We start from the raw sequence: 23,963 nt of genomic DNA, 5'->3' as shown, positions 1-23,963 counted from the left end.
ATAACATGACAATTGGCATATCTATATTCTCGAGTCGTTACTATCAATTATATTATAATACAGATTGTTATGATAACTATGTTGACAATTATAATGGGATAACTCTTTTGATGAGTCACATGATATGCATTGGTTTAAATGATAGTCATTATAGTTACATTTAATTGAGCCTACGAGTTGCCCAATTATTCAATCATGCAAATCAGAAAAGTTGTTCAAGTTACTAATCTTTTATCATAGCTAGTGTTCTACAAAGTATATGATGGCAAATGTATACGTTTAAACTATTTATATAATATCTCTTGTTTTTGCTGAGAATAAGTATACTAAGTTGCTAGACACAATTGACAGATATGATTGCTGAAATATGAAACATATGTGGGATATGAAAGTGATGTTGTTGTTGTCATAGATCATATGTAGTTACTTTTACTAGGAAACATGTTTTCAGAATTGATATCGTGCAAACAATTTTTATAATTTAAAATACGAATTATGAGTATGTTGTTGATTGCTTAAATTCATCGACCTAATTCGTGACCTAAACCAGTGAGTGAGTAAATGGTTGTATGGACATGTCAATAAGATCCTGTGATTGTGATAGATAGTAGTGGTAGATCTATTTCTGTGATATGTTTACAATTGTGAGAAGTTCTTAAATTGTTTTGTTGATTTTGCTCTCACTCGTTCATAGTCTATAATTGATCATCAAATTTGTTTAGTTGTGAAACCGTGTAAACCATGATTCCTTTCTTGTTGATTCTCTTAGGTTGATGTTGTGTTTTTAAGCTAAGCATGAGCTAGTAATAAATTTTACTTGTTGACAATTAGTTATTTCCATAATAAAACCTTGTTTCGACTTTAATGTTAATGCGCAATCTCTTATCTTGTGATTCTTTCCTGTTACACGTGGTTGAGAGTGATTTTGTTGCATATGTATATGAAAGTTGTCAGAGGTTACGAGGACGTAACCATGTTTTTAGTTGGGGAGGATTGTAAAATCTTGATGTTTAATTTGCACTTGTTTGTAGATTATAGTTGATCAAGTTGATGTTTAGTTGTGGGGTACCTATGCAAATGAGTTCTATATGTTTTGTTCCTACTTCGGTTAGTTGATTGATGTGAAAAAGGAGAGTGTGATTAAACTACTGGTAATGAGTTATGAGTTGGCCTATGAGCCGAGTGATGATTACGGGAGTTATGTTTACGGTCCAGTGCGACCATGGTTATTGAGTTACTTGAGTTTGAGATCGGAATTTAGATGGAAGATGACGGTGTTCTCAGATGACTATATAGTTGTTATATATCTGTGTTCCCGGGTAATTATTAGTCGTAGTTAGTTGGGTTAAGTAACGATGAGTTAAACTTCGGGACGAAGTTTATTTTTAGGAGGGCAGAATGTAACATTCCGTATTTGTTACGTTTAATTGATGAGTCAAAAGTGTGTTAACCATGTTAGAATTGCGTGACGTCCGTAAGTACAATATACAATACCTTTCTGTTGTTGAGTATGGGAGCGAACTTCGGGACGAAGTTCATTTTAAGGGGGGAAGACTGTAATACCCCGTATTTTTTTTATATAATTAATTAAACGGATATTATTATATATTAATTATTATACATTTTATATTACTAATTATGTCGGGTTAATTGTTAGTCGAGTATTATGTTAAATTATCAAGCGAAGTTAATTGTGACGGGTTTTTATATTGAATTCGAAAGGAGAGCCAAACAATTAAACATCGACCCATTTGAGCTGGCCCAATACAGTTTCAGCCCAATTAACCCAAAGCCCATTAACCCTAACCCTAACCCTAATTAAACCTAAAGACTACCTACCCTAATCCCTCAACCCGCCTCCCTCTAAACTCAGTAGCCTCCCCCTCCTTTCCTCATCTCAAACTTCACCCTCACGCAAAACGAGAGAGAGAGAGAGAGAGCATAGGTGGTTGACGGTGCAGCAAGGACGAGCAAGGGACCATTGTCGACGACCTAGGGTGGCCGTGGTGGCAGCTATGGCGGCAGGAAGGTAAGGAGTTCAACCCTCCCTCTGTTTTTCATATTTGATGTCGGGTTTTTGGTGATTGTTTCGTGACTTAGAGAGGCGAGGATAGTAGTTGTTGATGGGGTATTGGTAATGGGTGGTAAGGGACGAGTGTTATGGTGGTGGTTAGGGTGGTGTAGGGTGGTAATGGTGGTTGTGAAAGGCAGCAGCGATAGGGGTGATGAAACGGGTTTATAATATGGGTTTTCAGGCGGTTTACACGACTATATTGGGGTGGCACCACCATGGACTCGGGGGAGGTCGAAATGGTGGTGCCATGACGTCTGGGTTCACGGGCTGACGGAGAGCAGGACAGTGGTGAGTTGGCAGGTGATGGTTGTTAGCTGCGGTGGTGGTTTGGGCGAGATCAGGGGTGTTTGGTGAGGCACGGCTGTGAACCAGGCCAAAAGACGGCCGTGGTTCACCTCGCCGGCGAGGGTCGACCCCAGTGGGGGTGTTTGCTGGTGGCTGGGTTGAAGTGGGGGACTGGTCTGGTGGTTGCCACGGTGGTGAGGTGGTGCGTGGTGGTGCGTGAGTGCGAGGGAAGGGGGGTAGTGCGATGCGGGCTGTTTTGGTTTTAAACGGGTTTTTCATCATCTAATCGTTATATTTCGTATCGGGTCGTATTCTAAATTAATTAATTAATTCCCGAGTGCATTAAAATAATTAAAGACGGGTTTGAGTCGGGATGTTTGAATTGTTTAAAGTTGATTCGGGTATCTCTGAAATCATATGATTCGTGTAATCTTTTATTTATCATATTAGTTATTTAATTTAATTCCCGAGTCTTTTAAATAAATTATTCCCGAGACATTTAAATAATTTATTTAATTTGATCCCCAAGTCGTTTAAATAATTAGAGATGGACTTTGAGTCGGGACTGGTTAAAGTAGAAAGTTACTATATCGGGAAAGTTCTATTTTGGGAGATTTCTATATTTAGTAGTTAGTAATTATAAATATCATAATTGTTTTAGGTGACGGATTCGTGAAGGATCGATAATCAAATGCATTGCTTTATTTACGGGACAAGCAATTGGATTTGTCGGCACTTGAGGTAGGGAAATACACTTGTCCTATTATCGTCGTTGTTGAATTGTGTTGACTTGATTCCTGGTTGTTGATTTACGTTACCATTTATATTCGGAAATGTGATTGACTGATTTGACCGTATTGAGTATGATATCACAACATCGGGTAACTGGCATGACTTTATGATTTATCGTTCGATGATTTATATACATATTGCATTGCATTAATTACCGTTGAGCATTTCATATGCATTGGAGTTGGAGGAGGATGTGGTGGTGACGATGTTGAGATACGATGTGATGTTGTGATAAGGCCCAGGCGGGTTCTCGGACTTGCCCTGGTGTCCTCACCGTTGAGTGGCGGATCGGCTTCGGTCGATATATAGTCTACCGGGATCGGTATGGTGGGCGTTCGGGGTATGAGATGTGTGTGATGAGTTGAGATGGAGATGGAGGTGGCGGAGTATCATGCATATCATATTTTATTGTTTATTGTTTTCCCTACTCAACCTCGTGGTTGACCACCGTGTATTCGTGAACACCGTGATGAACCGTTTTATGGGGAGCGGACTTGACGGAGTTTAAGAGATAGGACGGGAGCTTGATGGGCGTGAGACACTGGATCAGACGACCTAGTAGCTAGATCATCATCTAGAAGACTTCACTTTTATTTACGCGCTTTGTAATTCAATTTAAAAGGAGAATTTGTAATAATTAAGTTAAAATATTATATAAATTGCCTTGGAGTTTAATTTGTTATTCACTACCTCGGGAAACCGAGATGGTAACACCGTCATTTATCTGAGGAGTCCTAGTTCAGGCCCTTAAATAAATGGGGGTGTTACAAGCAATATGACAAACACTTGGTGAGCAAGAAAATTCAATATTAAAGAAGACTTGATGTAATCCTTCCTTAGTAACCAACAATGATAAAGTTTGACTCTTTTGTAACTCTCTTCTTATTATCCACCCACTACTCTCAAATCAAGATGTTAACATACACAAATTAAACCATTCATGTATATTCTTCAAGTTTAATCAACAATTCATTAAACCATGAATGCAAATCAAACATGAGCATTAAGAGTTGTGCCAAGATAAGAAGCTAGGATCAATTCTCAGAAGATTAAACCATACAAATGAGAAAAGACATGAAATTTCCTACTTATTGCATGAATCTTTTAAACCAAATCAACATACAACAAGCTTGCTCCAAACAATCCTAGATAGATTAAACCATTTCTCTAGAATTTGCAATAGTTGAACAAATAACAAGCATGGATGGCCAACCCAAACATAAACTCATTCAACATAAGACATTAAGCATAAGGAAAGATCAATGGATAAATAAAAAGAGATTAAAAGAGTCTTACAATACCAACGTTGGAAACTTTGGATGAATTACACCAAGCAAAGAAGGATTCAGCCTTCCATAATCTTGTTACAACCCACAAAATGAAGAAAGATTAACATCCAAAGCCAAAGATTACACTTTTCTTCCTAAAATTCCAAGTTTTCTTAACACACAAGCCTTTTTGAATTATTGCTAATTGCTAAACAAGATGAGATTTAGGTCTCCAAAATGTGAACTATTTATAGGGCTGCACGAAATTCTAGGGTAATACGGAAATTTGGGCTTCCATTTAAGCCAACGGGCTAAACAAAAGTCACGAGTACAACACATCGGCAGACTGCCGGCTGAGTGGCAGACTGCCGTGGCTGGTGGCAGTCTGCCAAAATGCCTGAATGCGAATTGTTTCTTCACTTCCTCAACACGAGTTCTCCACTACTTAGCCTTCATGCTTCCTATCAAGGAATGTCGGCTCCGCAACTGGTTCATGTAAGGTCGTCTCCGCGTGATTGCTTGTCTACTAGTGTGGCTAGAGGCTCGTGCTCGTGCTCGGGATTCCGGGTTCTCTCCTCATACGAAGCTCCACACATGAATCAAAATGCATTAGTTATGACAATCATCGGGACGGGAAGATTAACTCTTTATTCCGACAAAAGGACCCTTAATTAAAACATACTTGGCCTAAGAAGGCCCTAGTGACTCGACACTTTTTGACTCTATCAATTTCTTAGTGAATTATTAAACTATATGACTTTGTGGACAATTCTACCCTTTTAATGAGAAAGCTCCAAATTAAAATTCCTGAACTCTCAGGCTACCACATCAGCAGGTAAGGGGACTTCTTTTATATATATAATGAATAATGATGGGAGAAGGTCCGACCTTGCGACCTATCGTTCCACAGGCCCTTAGTCACTACCCAAGTTATTTTATGATTTGAGAATATAAAACTTACGGATAGTGATGTAAGAGTTAATTTGCTTAGGTTCTGGGTAAGACTGATATGTAAAAAAGTAAAATACGTATGTGAAAAGTTAATTTGCTTAGGTTCTAGATAAGACTGGTATGTAAAAAAGTAAAATCCGTATGTAAAAATGTAACGTGCAAAAATTATAAAATTTTAATATTCTCGATATACTTATTAGGATCAGTCAAACAAGATCACATGTGTATATTTTATGTTATTTGTTATAGATTGAAAATTATGTTAAAGATTCTTTTCACTTATGTATATGGAGTAATAGCCAAAAAGCAAATTATAACAATTGACTTGGCACGGATAGATATCATCATCATCATCATCATTAGTAAGGTTGAGCCAAACTGAACTTAGTAGAGATGAAATGAGCTGAATTGAATCGAATGTAGCTAAACTAGAGTGATATGAACTGATATTAAAAAAGCTAAATTAAAATTGATCGAAAAAGAACACAACCTTAATCTACCTACGTACAATCTTATCTTATCAACTTCTTTTTTGTTGGCCTCCATAATATAGGACGAGGCCCAATAGAAGAAGAGTAACTCAAATTTAACACTTATATTTATTTCAGTATACTTAAATATTAATTATAGAGTTCAGCAGACCTGTCAAAACATGATCCGAGTCTACTTGACCCGTTTTTTAGGGTCAATAATTGACCCACGACTCGAATCTAAAATGAAATGTTATTTTAGGGTCGTAACTTGACCCAACCCACTCGATCCGATGGGTCAATGATAAATCAAGAATATCATTAAAATATTAATATTTTTATAATATATTTGAATTAAAGATATGTTGAAAATCGTTTTGTAGACTCGTATGGGTATCATTCTAGTACAGTTTCACAAGGGTTTTATATAGGCGGGAAAATATAAACCGTAACCGCAACCTATAGGCTATAGCAGTTGCTATTTTACTAATCCACTATCAGTAGTAGTCTCACATGACAATACGGCCTTCGAATTTCAAATTACATTTCAAGGAGGTTTACGGAATACTTCAATCTTAACTACTACGTCAAGATCACATAACTTACGATCGCTACTAAGGTATGAGATACATTGATTTCTTCTGATTCTTAACTTATATTATTGCTTATTATGGTTTAATCTTATATATATATATATATATAGTTGATTTGTTTCGGGTCTATTTCTATTTGATATCATGTTGTATTGAGTAATTAAATAACTTGTATTTGGTTAAACATGTGTTCCCATTTTTATATAACCCCGGGGCGATTTATAATTATTTAGATTTTTAGTTGAATCGTTTTTCAAACAATGATTGAACCTCATTATTGAAGCCCTAGATCCGCCCCTGAGCGAATGATTGAACTGCGTATTTAGTTATTTGGTATGATAGCTTGTTGTATATATGTAACATTTATAATTATTTACTCCCTACATCTTAAGAATGTTTCGATTAATTCTTGATACAGTTGATAGAGGTAATAACAAAAAAATGCTTGTATTGACCCGACCTTCCTGTCCTCAAATTGCGTGCTTGTTCTGGGTTAACATGGACTAACTTTGCGGCTCACGTATGAGAAGTCTAGAGGGTTTAGGACAATAAACGGACCCGTTTTCTTTTGGTAGACTGAACGGGCTGGTCTAATGGACAGCCCGACTGTTATCCCCTGCCTGACTCCTGATTCCCTTATATCAACGTTAGTACGAGCATGGTTATCGACTTATCCCATAATTCGACCTGCATTATTTTCAGGTAGGGACCTTCAAAGGCTATGAAACTTGGTAAACATTTACAACAACCAGAAAGTCGGGATTGTTTGGATAGGATCAGTGCATTACCTGATGAACTGCTCGGCCACATGCTTTCGTTTCTACCAACAAAGTGTGCTGTGAGCACAAGTGTTCTATCAACGAGATGGCGGTACCTTTTTACACTGATCACATGCCTTTTTTTCAAAGATGAACCGTGCTTTGGTAGTACGAAAGAATGCAAGGAAAGAGAAGCAGCTCGGAAGATAAAGTTTAAGAAGTTTGTTGATAATGTTTTGAACTTGCACAAAACCTCACCTATCAATAAATTTCGCTTAGTCTGTCGCACCAGCTATGATAATTCGGATTTCAATCGATGGGTTACTACTGCTGCACAGAAGGGAGTTCAGGATCTTTATTATCAAGTTAGTGTAGAGAAGGGATATTTGCTTCCGGATAGCCTCGTAATGTGTGAAACACTGGTGAGATTGGAATTGAGAGTTTATGGGAGTGAAATCAAACTTCCTTTACCAGCCTTCTTGCCAAAACTGAAGATCCTTCACCTGGAGAATGTCGATTTTTTCGACTATGATTCAATTAAAAGATTGTTTTCCGGCTGCAAACTGCTTGAAGAATTTCATCTCAATTCTTCCAAATGTGATAATAGTGGTCATGTCATTATTTCTTTTGGACTACTGAAAATCCTAAAAGTAGATAATTGCTGTTTTGAGAAGGGATTATTCGAGATTGATGCCCCTAATTTGGCGCATTTATCTTACAATTCCAATTTTGGCGTGAGAATCATTCCTTCATGGAACGACACGTGCTCTCTTGTCACCGCAGACCTGGGATTTGACCACGATAAAGGCGATTACTGTGAAGATTTACTTGATTATGACCTTGAAGTTCTAACTACAGCTGCGTATCAAACAACAGTTTTATGTCTTTCCTCGGACTCAATTGAGGTATATACATAATTTTTATTGGAAATAATTGTCTCGTTCAAACTATTAACAACTTGTGAATGTTGCAGGTTCTTCTTAGGCAAGCCGATTTTAGAAAAATGGCTGATTTTCATAAGCTTTCAAAATTATACATCAGTGGGTGCCGTCACTGTCCTTTTGAAGATTGGCTATGCGTGACAAGCTTGCTCGACAAATTTCCTAACCTTGAAACTATCTTCTTGGATTGGGTTAGTATCAAGTCGTCAACTAAATATATATATATATACAAATTGGTTAGAGTTTCTCTGATGAATTTGTTGTGCAGGAGCTAAGTTGCATCTACTGCGATCCAACGTCATGTCCAGTTATACCCGCGATCCCTGATTCATGTCCTGTCAAGCTGATTCAAGTGGAATGCGGTTGTAGCCATGTGTGTTTATTAAGGCCTCCATTCAATTTTCGATCATTTCCTGTGATACAGCTCTGCTGATACTTCTGAGGCTTTCAAGAAACCGTTTTTATTGAACTTAATAGCGTAACAACTCTATGAATCTCTATTATATTGTTGCCAATGATTTTAAATAGTCCTTTCGTTACTGAAGAATGCTGCTATTTTGAAATTGTAGTTAATTCCGGCTTTGTTATGTCTAGTAAACACTACTCTGATCAAGGAACTTAATTCTGTTACCTCCAAGTGAATCTCTATTACCGTTTTCATGTAATGCCCAAGTGATAGAAGTGCACAACTTTTGTGGTGAAGAGAGTTCGCTGTTATTTCTAGGGCATCTTCTTAGAAACGCGAGATTCCTGAAGAAATTGATTGTGGCCAAGAGAGTTCGCCAATGGCGTCGCTCTAATGAAATGAAGAACGAACGGGAGATAAACAAGGATGTGATGAACCTTCCAAGGGCTTCAAGCGACTGTGGTGTAGAACTGAAATAGTGTAACAGTAACTCCCTAACTGTTGTATTTAACTAAAATGGTTTTAATGGAAAAATGTTGTTTGAGGCTTTAAGAGACTTTTTTTTTTTTTTTAACTTAGATAGAATCTCTATCCGGGAGGAAATTGATTTCATTAGTTTTAATTGTGCTGATTTTGAATTTGTACAAAATGGAGTTCGAGTCCGAGTCAGTTGTACTGGAAACCTAAATCAACACCATTGCACACCAACGATCATTAGCATCTGAGTATTGAACTAAGGGGTCATTTGCTTCCGAGTATTGGAAGGGATTGAAATGAAGTGTGAGCCACCATCGTTGCTCATTGTTTTTTGCGGCATTGAGGTAACGCTGTGGTTGTACTTTGTGTAAATTAAATTCAAGGCAGGTGTCCCAATCAATGGTACCGAAAAACTAATGTTTCACTTTATGAATTCGTTTTACAGGAGCTTAGTTGCGTCTAATGCGATCCGCCGATCCAATGTCATGTCCAGTTATACCCGAGATCCCTGATTCATAACCTGTCAAGCTAATCAAAGTGGATTGCTTTTGTGGACATGTGTATTTATTACGGCCTCCATTCAAATAAGTCGCTTACATTTTTCTAGGTCCCGTCAAATATTTTGAAAAATGTAATTAAACAACGAAATGCAGATTTCCTAAAGAGAACATCCGTGCATAGATGCAGATCTGCTAATGTTTCCGAGGGCTTTAGTAGATTATTTTATCGAACTTAGATAGAGTAACAACACTATGAATATCATTAGTCCCCTACTTATGACTTTGTTAATTATATCTTAGTAAACACCAATTTGATGGATGTGATTGATTCTGCGACATTGATCTCAATAGTTTTGGTTGTGACGATTTTGAATTTTATGTGTGTATTAGACATATAGAGAGTAATTTGATGATACTTATGCAGGGGCGTAGCCAGGATTGAAAATTTGGGGTAGCGAAAGTAGCGTGAAGCCGTGAGCACAGTAACAACATAGAATTTTTTTATAAACAATTCGTTTTTTTTTGCTCAATAAGAACTACACTTTCAATTTGTAAATACGAAAAAAATATTTTCGCGATAATTGACGTGGTTGTTGACGGGAATGACGGTGCCTCAAATCCTAGGTAGTTAAGACCTTTCATTAAGCATTTTTTTGGCTCAAGCTCGGGCTCGGCGAGCCTAAAAAATTGAAGTTCGAGCTCGTTTTGTCATTATATATTCAAAATTGCTTATTGTAGGAGTTGAACTTAACTCTCTTGAGAGATGTACTAATAATTTACCACTAGACCATGTACATTCTGATGCTACCTTAGAAACATATTATTTATTTATCCTTTGACACATATCAGCGATATATGGAGTAGCAAAATTTCATCATCTTAGTCAAATTTTCGGGATTTGGGGTAGCGGCTGCTACCCCATGCTACTAGGTAGCTACGCCACTGTACTTATGTAAGAAAACATCTATGTAATTCATGACATAAGATGTTATTAGTCTTACTCATTTTATGGTCATTAGTAAGAGATGTTTTCTTTTGTAAATAATGAATATGTTACAATTCAAAAACATATGTTTCATATTAATTTGCTAATAAACATTAAGGGTTATACATCAAAGAGTAAGTTTCAATCTTAATTAAACCTTGATGGAAGGTTAATATTATGTTATATGCTATGAAATTTGGTCCTCTCTCTACCTATAAATAGTGATATTTGTCCATCACAAAGATCATCACAAAAATATTACAAACACATACATTAAAGGTTTATAGGCAAAGGGAGAGAAACCTCATTTCTCAACTAAGGGTTTATTATTCAACAAAGCTTATTATCATTATGTTGTCCGGAAGTTTGTTCTAATATGATTAAAATAAAATTACATTTGTGATAATCATGTAATTCAAGATCTTAGAGTTCATGTTGTGACTTATATATTTAACATGTGGTATCAGAGCTTTGTTTAGAATGCATGATTATCCATTAAAGGATTTATATAAATTGATATAGTATGTATGAATAATAGATCCATTATTAACTCTATTTTGTTAACATATAATTATTTAAATTCCGCAATTTTAAGATTAAAAACGATTTTATTATCGTGATTACATTAATAATAATTAAAATAATATTAGCTAGATTATAATGTTTTTATTAACATTTTAATAATGTCGACTCTTACTAATGTTCAACTCATTTTATTATTATCGTTGTTTATGTCGTTATAAATATTATTTTATGTTTTTGTAATTATTTAAAATTAACATTTATAAATAATATGTTTACTTTAACAATAATTTTTTATGACATTAAAATAATGTACTTTTAATGTAGTTGTATGTTATACGACATAACTATATATTTCATCTGAAGAAATGGGAAATGTAACATATTAACCTACATTTTTCTTTTCTCATCTTAAGCGAATAATAAATATTGGTCAAATGCAAGAATATATATTATTTGTCCACAAACAAATAGTATTTATATATATTTGAGTAATAATTAAGAAAAAATATTCTATTATAATTATGTTTTTTATGATAGCCATTAAACGGTATCAAGTCTATATGCAATATAATTAGGTGACTTGTAACACCCGCGAATTTCCCCTCTTTGACATTTAAAAATTTATTAAACCGTTTGAATTACTTTATTATATATCTCTGAATTATTCAATTTAATTAATTTTATTTTAAATACGATTTTTATAAACCTATTATATAAAAGCTCATTTATATAAAATTACGTATTATTAAATTATATTTTGAGGCATAATTTATATAATAATATATGTATACATATTTTTGGTCGGATAATAATAGCGACAATAATAATATTAGTTTCCGTTTCAAGTTAAAATAAACTCGAGACCTTTTTCCGTCTAGCTATAGACCGTCACATTTCACTTTGCACCCACTTTAATCTGGACCAATCAAAAACCAACAACACATTCACCCACCTTCAAAATATCTATTATTATTATTATTATTATTATTATTATTATTATTATTATTATTATTATTATTATTATTATTATTATTATTATTATTATTATTATTATTATTATTATTATTATTATTATTATATATTATAATATATATATATACTCCATATTACTACTACCCGTATGACCCACCCCCATTTCTTTTCTTCTTCCTTTCTTGCGTCAAACAACAACAACAACAACAAAACGCAGCTGTAATACTCCGTATTTATAAGTCTTGGGGTACTCTATCGAGTAGCCCTTACTCTGTCGAGTAAGGGTAAGTTGCGAAATAAAATAGTTTCTGACCTGTTGGGTACTCGATCGAGTAACTGGGGTACTCGATCGAGTAGGGGGTACTCGATCGAGTACCTTGGGTACTCGATCGAGTGTCCCATTTACGGGGAGTTTTCTCGGGTTTTGTTAATTACGCGATTAAGGTATTTAAACATATTCGTAATTGTTTTAAATCACTTTTTACAAAACCTAAAACCATTTTAGAGAGAAAGCAACTAGTCTTCTTCCTAATCGCGTTCTTGACAATTCCGAGTTCGAGACGGTCAGTTCGTATCGTAGTTCGCGTCATTGGATTCTTTGCGTCGAGGGTAAGCTTTTAATATAATTTATATAATGTTTTGTTAAGATTGATGAAACCCTAATTTAGGAATTGGGGGTTTTTATGAGTAGTATTTGAATGGTAGCGTCTATGTGTTGTATGGTAGGAGGAGAATTCGTAGAGGAGCCGTTTTGATACAAACGCTTGTAGATACCGTCTGCGTGTTGTGCTTTCCGGGTAGGATTTCTACTCGCATTTAGTCCCATAATGGGATATTGGTGATGTGTTGTAGTTAGTTGTGTGATACGATGATTGTGATTGTGATTGTGATTGTGTTTGTGATTGGTTTCTATGGCTCTCGAGATGCGTTCTCGGAGTGGGATCACTTGCGGGAGTGACTTCTCGCCCTAGTTTCGCCCTTCGTGGAACCCGCCACGGAAGGGGATGTGCACATTAATGGACAGCGTTATCGCTCGGTATGATGAGCGGGGCTTAGGTGGGAACGGCTGCGGTCCCCCACTGGCAGGGCTGGTCCAGTGGACATTCGGTGATTGAGATTGTTGGGATTGGTGTGGTTGTGTGTGTGTGTGTGACGGTTAAGCTGTCTGTTTATTTTATTGTTGATATATTGAATTGTGTGACTAGTACTGACCCCGTTTAAATGTTTTAAAAACTGTGGTGATCCATTCGGGGGTGGTGAGCAGTTATTGAGCAGGTACGATATGACGCGTATGGGATAGCTGGGATGAGTCATCACGTGGCGCTTAGAAGTCTTCACGTGTCGACGGTGTCTTATAGCTTTGATAGTTTTAGCATGAGACCGTCCGAGAATGTTGTATTTCGGTTTATTAGTTTTGGTTTTGATCATGTAATCACTTAAACTATTTACTTTTAAATATGTTTCTTTATTGTCTTATGAATATCATTGCCTCGGGTAACCGAGATGGTGACATCCTTATACCTGAGTGGTCCTGGTAAGGCACTTGGAGTATGGGGGTGTTACAAATGGTATCAGAGCGACGATCCTGAAACCTGTAACCAATGAATCCAATGAATATAGGGAGTCAATTAAAATGAATCCGGGGTAAAGGTTGTAGGAGCTAATGCAAAGGCTTGGGAGACGTCCTAAAGTCGCGAACTCGCCCTATAATTTTGAACCGGTCACATGGGATATGAGTCGGGATCGCTATGTGTTTATCTTGTGAATTGTGTAACAATATGGTGATGTGTGGCATGTATAAGGGTGATTTTGTATGTTGTTGGTTGAAAGCATGTTAATTGGAATAGTTGGAAAAGTATGTGAGAATGACGAATGATGTGGTGGAAAAAGGAAATAGATTATATGTGATGAATAATGATGTGCAGGATGAATGATTTATAATGTGTACATACTAGTAACTTGTGGTTAGAGGATGTGACATGATTTTGTTTTTTATAATCCTGTTTGCGTAAAGTTAGATAATAAGTTCATATAATTGTCTATTGTGGAATCGTATGCACTTGTGGATGAAATAGATGAACCGATTGGAAAAGATGGGGTGTCAATTGCATGAGAATATGAATTTTGTGATTATGAATATGTTTAGGTGACCAAGTGGGTTTGTAATATTGTTGCATTAGTAACATGGAAATATGATTCGTAAGGTATGAGTATATTTTGTGTTGCGAAAAGTTATAAAATTAAAACATGTGGGTAATATGTGATTGGTAAGTTGAATGATATATGTGCATCGAGTTATTTGTTGCTTAACTTTTGAAAATAGTAACATGTGGTTAGGGATACTGGTTCTGTGAGTATTGAGTTGTTTTGTTTACCATTGTTGTCGTTTAAGTGTTTGAAAGAGAAAATCGAATAGTTATGCCGTCTAATTACAGCAAAGTTGTCTTTAAACTGTTATAACTTGAGATGCATAAATGATTTTAATGTGATTCTAATTGGAGGTGATAGCTTGTCCTTTTACGATTCTAACGATAGGTCACACGCCCAAATTGACCAAGAAATGAGTGAGTTATGACTGCTTTCTGGCTGGATAGTCTTTGAGAAATGCGTAGGTACTCGATCGAGTAGCCTTGGTACTCGATCGAGTAGGGGGTACTCGATCGAGTACGTCCGCTTACTCGATCGAGTGTCCCTGGCAATTTGTTTTACGTGCTTCTGATCTTCACCTACTCGATCGAGTAAGTCCCTTACTCGATCGAGTGTCCTGTACTCGATCTAGTGACCCTTGTTTTGGGTCATATGCTTATCTTTTGAATTCGTTGCATATTGTGTTTAATTCAAAGTTATTATTTTGCTTCTTTATGCATTGTTTTACATGTATGTTGGTCTTGACGCGTAAGTTACCCAATCTTGTGGTGTAGTGAGTGGCACCTGTGGTGAGTATGAGTTCGGTGGGAGGACATGAGTTATACGTGGTTGTAATAGATAGTGGAAAAAGAAAAGGAAGATTGTTATGGCTTAATTGAGACATCGAGCATGTTTTCTGAGATGAAATGGGATGAGTGATATGAGTGTGTGTTGAGTAACGTAAAAGTAAGTGAATGTGGGCAATGGATGATGTGAGTCTAAGGAACGTGAGAATGAAAGGATTGAGAGTAAGGATATGGATAGTGACAACTTGAGATGTGTAAAGAATTATGGAGGGAGGTAGTTAAGAGCCGTGTGGGTTAAGAATATACATAATGAAAGTTCGTTTTAAAGGGGTTGAGAAGAGTGGTATATAGTGAATTTTGTGGAGACATGTCGCGGGGTGGAGATTTGGCTTTTTTTTAAGAGATGAAACTATTGTGGGTTTTCCTTGGGCAATTAGCGGTATGAAAGGAATTTTGATTTCTAGAGATGTAAGAAGGGAGATGCAATTGTTGAACAGTAAACGTTGATTCTATGGATGGATTAGTGGCAAGGGTGATTGATGACATAATAAGAGAATATTTGTGGTAAGAAAGAGTGAGATGATATCGATATGAAATAATTAGATGTGAGTTTTGGAGCAGTGAGAACGTAACCGGAACACTAAAGAGTTAGGTAGAAGCGATAAGGAGTTGAATGGTTAATTCATTTTGTAGATGTAAAGGAAAAGAATGAGGGGAATAAAACTAAGAAAATGTTGACCGGAGTTATGTGATATAGAGGTAAGGAGTCGTCGAGATGTGTGCTACCAATCATGAGGATGTTAGTTAATGGTTATAGAGGAGTTTTGGGACAACATGATTAGTAATGGGTTTCGAGGAATTAAGGAAAGTAAGAAGTTGGTAGAATATTTGCACGATACGAGATTTTTTGGCGGAGAGTTAGATGATGATACAATTAAGGATAGTATTGGGAAGAATGTTGAGGTAATTTTGTTGATGGATTCGATGTTTGTTATTTGGGATGTCAACCAAAGATAGGAAAGAAATCATGATGTTTAGAGATGAGTGTAAGAGGTTTGATGTTCGGACAGTGGTAGTGTTATCGTTTGTGACTAGTGGTTAAGGGTGATGGTATATTAGAAAGGTAGCAATTCTAAAGAGGTTGATTTTGTAGAGACCAGATGGATATGTATGGTTGTGAGAGGGTATAAGATGTGGTTAGATGAGGCGGATGCTAATAGTTGAATGGTAATGGTATGGTTATACTTGGCAGGAAGTGATGGTTGTGCGAATGGGGGAAAAGGTTATGAGGGGCATATGAGTTAAGCTCGGGCGGCAGGTAACCTATGTTGAGTGGTAACTTACGTGATCAGGATTGACTGGTTGGATGTGATTATGGGTCTATGTCATATATAAATGTTTGTGTGAGGTTGTGACCTCACAAGTAATGGTATGGTGTGATAATTATAAGTTGTTATCTGAATTTTCTGTAATACATGTTGGATACGAGAACGTAATGGAAGGATGTTTAAAAAGGTAATAATTTGACTGTTTTGGCATGACTAATTATGCCTGTCTGTATTCATGGTACATGTCAATCTGTGATATGGTAAGGGGATGGTACTCACGAGGTTATTATCTGTTTAGTTCATAAAATATGTGGTGTTATGATTTAGTAAAGTGGATTTGAGTAAGTTTTTCTTGTCTGAGAAATTATTCTGAGTCAGTATTTATGGGAGTTGTATGCAGTCGTGATGACTATCGATGTGGTTGTGGTGCCTCGGGTGGTGATCCGGGCACGATATTTAGTGTTGTGATGCGGGTATTTTCGCACTGCGGTGTGGCTGTTGGTGGCGGTGTTGTGATGCCGTCACCGGTTGTGGTGGAGTAGGCAGGATGATTATGATTCGAGTTTCGAAAGTACATAGCAGTTATACATAGATTGTTGTTTTGTTTGATGTTGTTCCCTGCGAGTTTCATTTGTGCGGATAGACATTGTCTTGTTTATTGATGTTTTCTTTACCTGGTTAAGTTGAGAATGAGGGTAGAGTATGATATACATAGAGTTGTATATGTTTTCGTTGTTGTCATAGTATAGTCATCTTCTGTTGATGGGACACGGTTGTGAGAGGTTGTTACAATAGTTAAGGTTTCAGTAGACATGGTAATGGCAAGTGAGTCGTAGAACATGTGTGGTAATGACCCGAAAGATGCAGGTGGTTCATAATCTTTTGTTGAGACAGTGAATGTAGGGTATTGGGAATTAGTGTCATGTTAAGTTGTGTATGAGTTTTGCGGTAATGAAAGAAAGAACTTGAGGATCTAGTGTGCGTGTACGTAACGAGTGCGGATCGTGAGTTATGCTTCTAGGAGATAAGTGCCTTACATAGAGAGGTATGTTGTTTGGCAGTAAGAATGAAGAGTGGGTATGGTGATTTGTTACGAGTTTATGGTATAGGTTAGGTGTTATGCCAAATGAGAAATGTTTATGTATGGGAGCCTTGGATATAAGAATGGTGAGTGTTTGGTTTATAGACGGTTATCTCTGACATGTGGTGGTACAGAGGATAATGAGATATAGATATGGTTGGTATTAGTGAGTTACGAGGACGTAACATTTGTCTTAAGAGGAGTAGGATGCGATAAAAGAGATTTTGATGGTTGTTCATATGGTAGTATATTTGGAAGTAGAGCGTTGGTGTAGCATAAGATATGGATTTATATATGTTGTGGTTGATAGTGTTAAAAGGTCACGGACGTGCTGGTAGTAGTTCGATGTTTAGGAGTGTGAGAATATTTGGATAGTGTTGACAGTTGGATGATGATGGTTATGAGTTCGATAGTCTTGGCAGTTGGATGAGGATGTTTATGAGTGTGAGTAAGCTTCGAGGACGAAGTTCCTTTTAAGGGTGGTAGAATGTAACATTCCGTTTGATGATCATGAGTGTCTTGATTTTGGATTTGATAATGGATGATATTATGGAGCTAGCAACGTTAGAGGATGGTAGTTGGTAGCATATGGAGTTAGTGTTGAGAGAGATATAATGGAGTTGATACGATATCGTGAGCCATGTTGTGGAGGTAGGAATAGTTAGTGGAATTGGTGTTATGAGTTCATGGTCGGTTGGAGTTTTGTTTTGAGTTCTCAGTTACGTTGTCGTGTCTTGATCGAGTTAGCATGTTTGTTTTTATGTATGGGTTGAACTTCGGGGACGAAATTCTTTTTAAGGAGGGAAGACTGTAATACTCCGTATTTATAAGTCTTGGGGTACTCTATCGAGTAGCCCTTACTCTGTCGAGTAAGGGTAAGTTGCGAAATAAAATAGTTTCTGACCTGTTGGGTACTCGATCGAGTAACTGGGGTACTCGATCGAGTAGGGGGGTACTCGATCGAGTACCTTGGGTACTCGATCGAGTGTCCGGTTTTACGGGGGAGTTTTCTCGGGTTTTGTTAATTACGCGATTAAGGTATTTAAACATATTCGTAATTGTTTTAAATCACTTTTTACAAAACCTAAAACCTGTTTAAGAGAGAAAGCAACTAGTCTTCTTCCTAATCGCGTTCTTGACAATTCCCGGAGTTCAGACGGTCAGTTCGTATCGTAGTTCGCGTCATTGGATTCCTTGCGTCGAGGGTAAGCTTTTAATATAATTTTTATAATGTTTTGTTAAGATTGATGAAACCCTAATTTAGGAATTGGGGGTTTTTATGAGTAGTATTTGAATGGTAGCGTCTATGTGTTGTATGGTAGGAGGAGAATTCGTAGAGGAGCCGTTTTGATACAGCTGTAGATACCGTCTGCGTGTTGTGCTTTCCAGGTAGGATTTCCTACTCAGTATTAGTCCCATAATGGGATATTGGTGATGTGCTGTAGTTAGTTGTGTGATACGATGATTGTGATTGTGATTGTGATTGTGTTTGTGATTGGTTTCTATGGCTCTCGAGATGCGTTCTCGGCTGAGTGGGGTCACTTGCGGGAGTGATCTCACGCCCTAGTTTCGCCGTTCGTGGAACCCGCCAAGGAAGGGGATGTGCACATTAATGGACAGGGTTATCGCTCGGTATGATGAGCGGGGCTTAGGTGGGAACGGGGCTGCGTCCCCCACTGCGGGTCGTCCAAAGGACGATCGGTGATTGAGATTGTTGGGATTGGTGTGGTTGTGTGTGTGTGTGTTATTAAGTCGTCTTTTATTTTATTGTTGATATATTGAATTGTGTGACTAATCTTGACCCCGTTTAAATGTTTTAAAAATCGTGGTGATCCATTCGGGGTGGTGAGCGATTATTGAGCGAGTACGATATGACGCGTATGGGATAGCCGGATGAGTCATCACGTGGCGATTAGAAGTCTTCCATTTGTGTCGATGGTGTCTTATAGCTTTGATAGTTTTAGCAAAGAGACAAATGCGAGAATGTTGTATTTCGATTTATTAGTTTTGGTTTTGATCATGTAATCACTTAAACTATTTACTTTTAAATATGTTTCTTTATTGTCTTATGAATATCATTGCCTCGGGTAACCGAGATGGTGACATCCTTATACCTGAGTGGTCCTGGTAAGGCACTTGGAGTATGGGGGTGCAGCTCAACAAAATCAGAGCACCGTACATCCATTCCCGTCCCCCTTCAAACTCCGATCCCGACTCCATTTCTCAACCAAATTTCACCATTTTTATACCATTGGCTTCCTCTTTTCTTCCTCCTCATTTCTAGGTAAGAAAATCTTAGCTTTGTAAACTTTCGAAATGAGCAACTTAGGACAACTCGGTTATGGTGGCTCATATTACTCGTTTTTCATCCCTTTCTAGTTGAGGACCTCGAATACTGAATTAAAGCTCGTGCCTTGGAAGTTTTCACCCGAGAATTCGAGAGCTAAGGTAACGGTGATAGGTTACTCGACAATCGTCGAAATTTCCGTCTTATGTGTCCTTTTAAATGTTCTTGTTTATTAAAGTTTAAACCTTTATATTATTTGGCGTTTGTATGATCTTTCTCGTCTTGAATGGTGTCTTAACCGGGTAAGGTTTCGGCTTATTTGTGTTCTGTTTTCGTCTTAAAACGGTTCGAATTCGGGGCGACCTTAGGCGTGGGACAGGGCGCACTTGTGCCGTCATTGAGGTGGAAGTTAAGGCGGGGTGAATGGTGGTCGGGTAAGGGCTTCTCATGGCCACTTCAGGCTGTTTGAGTGGTATATGGGAGGTCGTAATGGCCTGGTGCGGGTCAGTAAAACGGAGTACTTTTGGGTAGAAATTGGGTCACTTGTACATATGGGATTATTGTCTTAATTTACGTTTCATTCATACATATAAAACCCGTCTTAAACTTGTCCCGTTTTGGTGGAGGTTGCTCGGTTTTGGTGGTTGTTTGGGTGGTCCTTGGGCCTGCCCTGTTTAAATATTTATAGGAGCTGTGTTGGAGTTGGAGTGAGCGTGACCACGGCCTGGTTGTTCGGGTTGTGTTGAGCGGGTATGGGGAGTTAGTTTAGGTACGTGTTTGTGGTTGTGTTAACCCCGTATGGTGGCTGGTTGTGAGGCCGGGTATGACGGTTGGTTGGGCCGTGTTTTGGGTCTTGAGTCGTAGTATTAGTTTGCCCATGGCGCAAATTCGGTCATTGAAATTATTTGAATTTCCATCTCATTCTTATACAAATACAATTACATTCACTTAATGGGTTGTTGTCGTTGGGTTGTTGGCCTAGCAATGGCTTTGGCCGTGGCTGCTGTGATGGCTGCAAAGAAATGGCTGGCATGGCCTAGCTGTGGCCGGCAAAGGCTGGCTTCAGCTATAGGTTAGCGATGCTTTGGCCGTGGCCTAGGCAGTGGCCTAGCTAGTTACGGGTTGAGGCCGCGTGTGGTTTGTTGTGAGGTCGAGTTGAGGTTGCCATAATAGCTTGTGAGTCATGGTTATAAATTGTTTTGACGCTAATTTGGTTTATTTAAAATATGATTAAATAACCGTCTCACATGTTAAATAGCGTAAATAGTTAATATCGTTCATTTACTTATTTGTTCTGTTGGGCTTGTCATATAATTTATTTATTGGGCTTATCCTAGTCCATTCATTGGATTTCACATGATTTAATTATTGGGCTCATAAATGGGTCACTTGGACTTGGTCACATTTTATCCCGTATATTTCATATAACGTAAATTATTCATTATCGCTTATTATATTTTATTTAACCGACATGTTAATTTATAAAATGAAATATTTATTATAAGACATGTGTGAGTTATTAAATGGTTATATTCTTAATAATGTCTTTAATTGTTCGGTTATGAGAGTCTCGGTCCTATCGGATACTAGGGGTGAGCTATAAGCCCTCTAGTTGCGATATGATCGTCGGGATTGATGTTCCCATCCGTACTTATGGTGAGATGCAAGCCATAAGTATGAATGTGACATTAGTAATCCCGTGTCATATAACGTTCTATCGTGTTTATGCTTGCATGATCATTCTTACTCCTATTGTGACTCAAGTGTGACATTTTACATTGTGTGACGACTTGACATTCCTTATTTACCCTTTCGGACCATTGGGTACGATTAGGTGCCATGTTTCCGGATTGGGCTAATTTCCTTCTGCCTCTTCGGACCGGGGGTCACGGTTAGGTGACAAGGTTCCGATTTGGGGTTACTCGACTTTCGGGCACGGTTAGGTGTACCATGTTTCGAGTCTTGGATACGATTTGGTATCGTTTGTCGAATCGGGTGTCAACCATCCCGAGAGTCTGGCCAGGTTTAGACTAGGACCGTATTATGATCGTCGTCCTACCAGGAGGTTGGAGTCTAGATGGTTTGTCTTGTGAGTTCATACTAAGTATATGTCTTACACTTGTTGAGTCGTGTCCACATGAGTGGGTTGAGTTGGTGATTCTATTCCTTGATTGTACATTCATCCTCATATACCATGCCTATTCTATTAAGAAAGTGTTATGCCTGTTTCACCATGATTGTTCATTATATCTCCTTATTCTTTACTGTTCGTATATGTCGCATGATTAATATGTTGATTAAGTGTTGTTTGTTACCTGCATTTTGACATATTGTGGCTGGGAGAACCTTGAGTTACTCCCCACTGACTGTGGCGTTCATGTTTACATGAATAACAGGTTTTGAAGATGTTTACGTGGGGAAGACGTGTGGGCTAGCGAGAACTAAACCCTTGGACCTTAGTTTCTAGTTTAGAAACCCCTTATATGTTTATTCGTGGGATATCTTTTCCCCGCTTTCTAGACTTGGGTTGTAATGACCTATTAATGTCTATTGTAGTATTTGTTTCATTTCGTTAGTGGCACCCGCGTGCTAATCTTTAACTAGTAACTTAAAAGTTTTTAAAAATCTCACAAATTTCCGCTTTAATTTATTGGTTATATTTCCGCGTTATCGCGGGGTGTCACATGACTACCCACAGGAGAACCTAAAATTATATAATTTAATTGTATGTGTTGTTTTATGACTAAATTGTTGTATCCCGTTTGCAATTAATGTATCATCAACTCTTAATTCATATGTTACGTCTATAATCAAACTTAATGAAACTAACTACTCAGAATGGAAAGATCAAGTTGAATTTTCCTTAGGAGTACTCGAACTGGACAAGGCTCTTATTACAGATAAGCCTGCACCATTAACTCATAAGAGTACTATTGAGGAAAATAAACTCCACCTTAATTGGGATCATTCTAACAGACTTAGCATGATGTTTATGCGAATGGTAATTGACACGAACATCAAGACATCCCTACATAAAACTGAGAGTGCAAAAGAATACTTGCAAGCCATTGAAGATCGGTTTAAGACTACAGACAAATCCCTTGCTGGGAAACTTATGGCAGATCTTGTAACCATGAAGTTTGATGGTTCTCGCACAATGAGTGCTCATGTCATTGAAATGATAAATCTTGCGGTCAAACTTAAGAATTTGGGATTGACTATGGATGATGCTTTTCTAGTTCAATTTATCTTAACAAGCTTTACCTTCTCATTATGAACCTTTCAAAATTCATTACAACACTTACAGAAAAGTGGAGTCTAAATGAATTAACTAATAAATTGGTTCAAGAGGAGTCTAGGCAAGGCTCGCAAGGCATTAAAGTTGCTCATTTCAATCAAGGAGTTGGGAAAAAGAATAATTCATCCCGTAAGAGGGCAGCACCTAAATCTGATGATATTAATCAACCATTAAAAAAGAAAAAGAAAGATGATGTTTGCAAATTCTGCAAGAAATCTGGACATTTCCAGGCGGATTGTGCTAAACGTAAAGCATGGTTTGAAAAGAAAGGTAACCCAATGGGTTTCGTAAGTTATTTCGAATCAAATCTTACTAATGTATCTTCTTCTACTTGGTGGATTGACACCGGTGCTAACGTTCATATTTTGAATTCTATGCAGGGATTCATTGCGATCCAAACCACAAATTCAAGTGAGAATTTTATTTTTATGGGAAATAAAGACAAAGCTCCAGTTAAAGCTGTTGGAACTTTTCGTCTAATTTTAGATAGCGGTTACCAGTTAGACTTATGTCAAACTCTTTATGTTCCGTCTATTTCTCGTAATTTAATTTCTGTAAGCGCACTTGATAAGTTTGGATATTCATTTGAAATAGGCAATAAAAATTTCAGTTTGTTTGAAAATTCTAACCTTATTGGTTGTGGAATATTAATAGATGGATTTTATAAACTTCATCTTAAACATATTGAAACTGAAATTTGTCTCACCTTGCATAATAAAGAAATAAAATGTAAGTCATCCAAAAATGACTCTTACTTCGTGTGGCATGAAAGACTAGGTCATATATCTAGCGAAAGAATAAAACGTTTAGTAAAAGATGGTGGCCCAGTTGGAATCGTGGCAATCTGGGTGCTAATGAACCCAGGCGGCACCGACATGTAATCCTTCCACTGACAGGAGCGAGAGGTAGTCGTTGCTCTGTAAAGCCAGCCTCACGCATTCCCCTATACTATAGTACCCATGTCACACAAGCCTTCGCTCAAGCCACATGGGTCAACTCCTTACTTGGAGAGGGCATGTCAGAATATAGCCACACTGGA

The 23,963-nt window shown here is 37.5% G+C and overlaps 1 protein-coding gene across 1 annotated transcript; it reads left to right on the top strand.

The window, feature by feature from the left end:
• Positions 1-6,290: 6,290 nt before the first annotated feature.
• LOC141640385 (F-box protein At4g09920-like) lies at positions 6,291-8,876 on the top strand. The gene is made up of 4 exons (XM_074449190.1): positions 6,291-6,459; positions 7,136-8,096; positions 8,165-8,323; positions 8,401-8,876. The coding sequence occupies exons 2-4, from the start codon at positions 7,155-7,157 to the stop codon at positions 8,563-8,565; spliced, it is 1,266 nt and encodes a 421-aa protein (XP_074305291.1). The 5' UTR covers positions 6,291-6,459; positions 7,136-7,154; the 3' UTR covers positions 8,566-8,876.
• The last annotated feature ends 15,087 nt before the right edge of the window (positions 8,877-23,963 follow it).

The sequence above is a fragment of the Silene latifolia genome, unplaced genomic scaffold (assembly GCF_048544455.1).
Source record: "Silene latifolia isolate original U9 population unplaced genomic scaffold, ASM4854445v1 scaffold_79, whole genome shotgun sequence".
Lineage (NCBI taxonomy): Eukaryota > Viridiplantae > Streptophyta > Magnoliopsida > Caryophyllales > Caryophyllaceae > Silene > Silene latifolia.
Note: the sequence above shows the minus strand (reverse complement) of the source record. Positions and strands in the feature narration are given on the sequence as shown.

Excerpts from the sequence above, each read along its gene's own strand:
- LOC141640385 (XM_074449190.1), top strand. The coding sequence starts at position 7,155 with ATGAAACTTGGTAAACATTTACAACAACCAGAAAGTCGGGATTGTTTG. Across the intron at positions 8,097-8,164 it reads TTTCCTCGGACTCAATTGAG|GTTCTTCTTAGGCAAGCCGA; the intron begins GTATATACATAA and ends TGAATGTTGCAG. Across the intron at positions 8,324-8,400 it reads AAACTATCTTCTTGGATTGG|GAGCTAAGTTGCATCTACTG; the intron begins GTTAGTATCAAG and ends TTTGTTGTGCAG.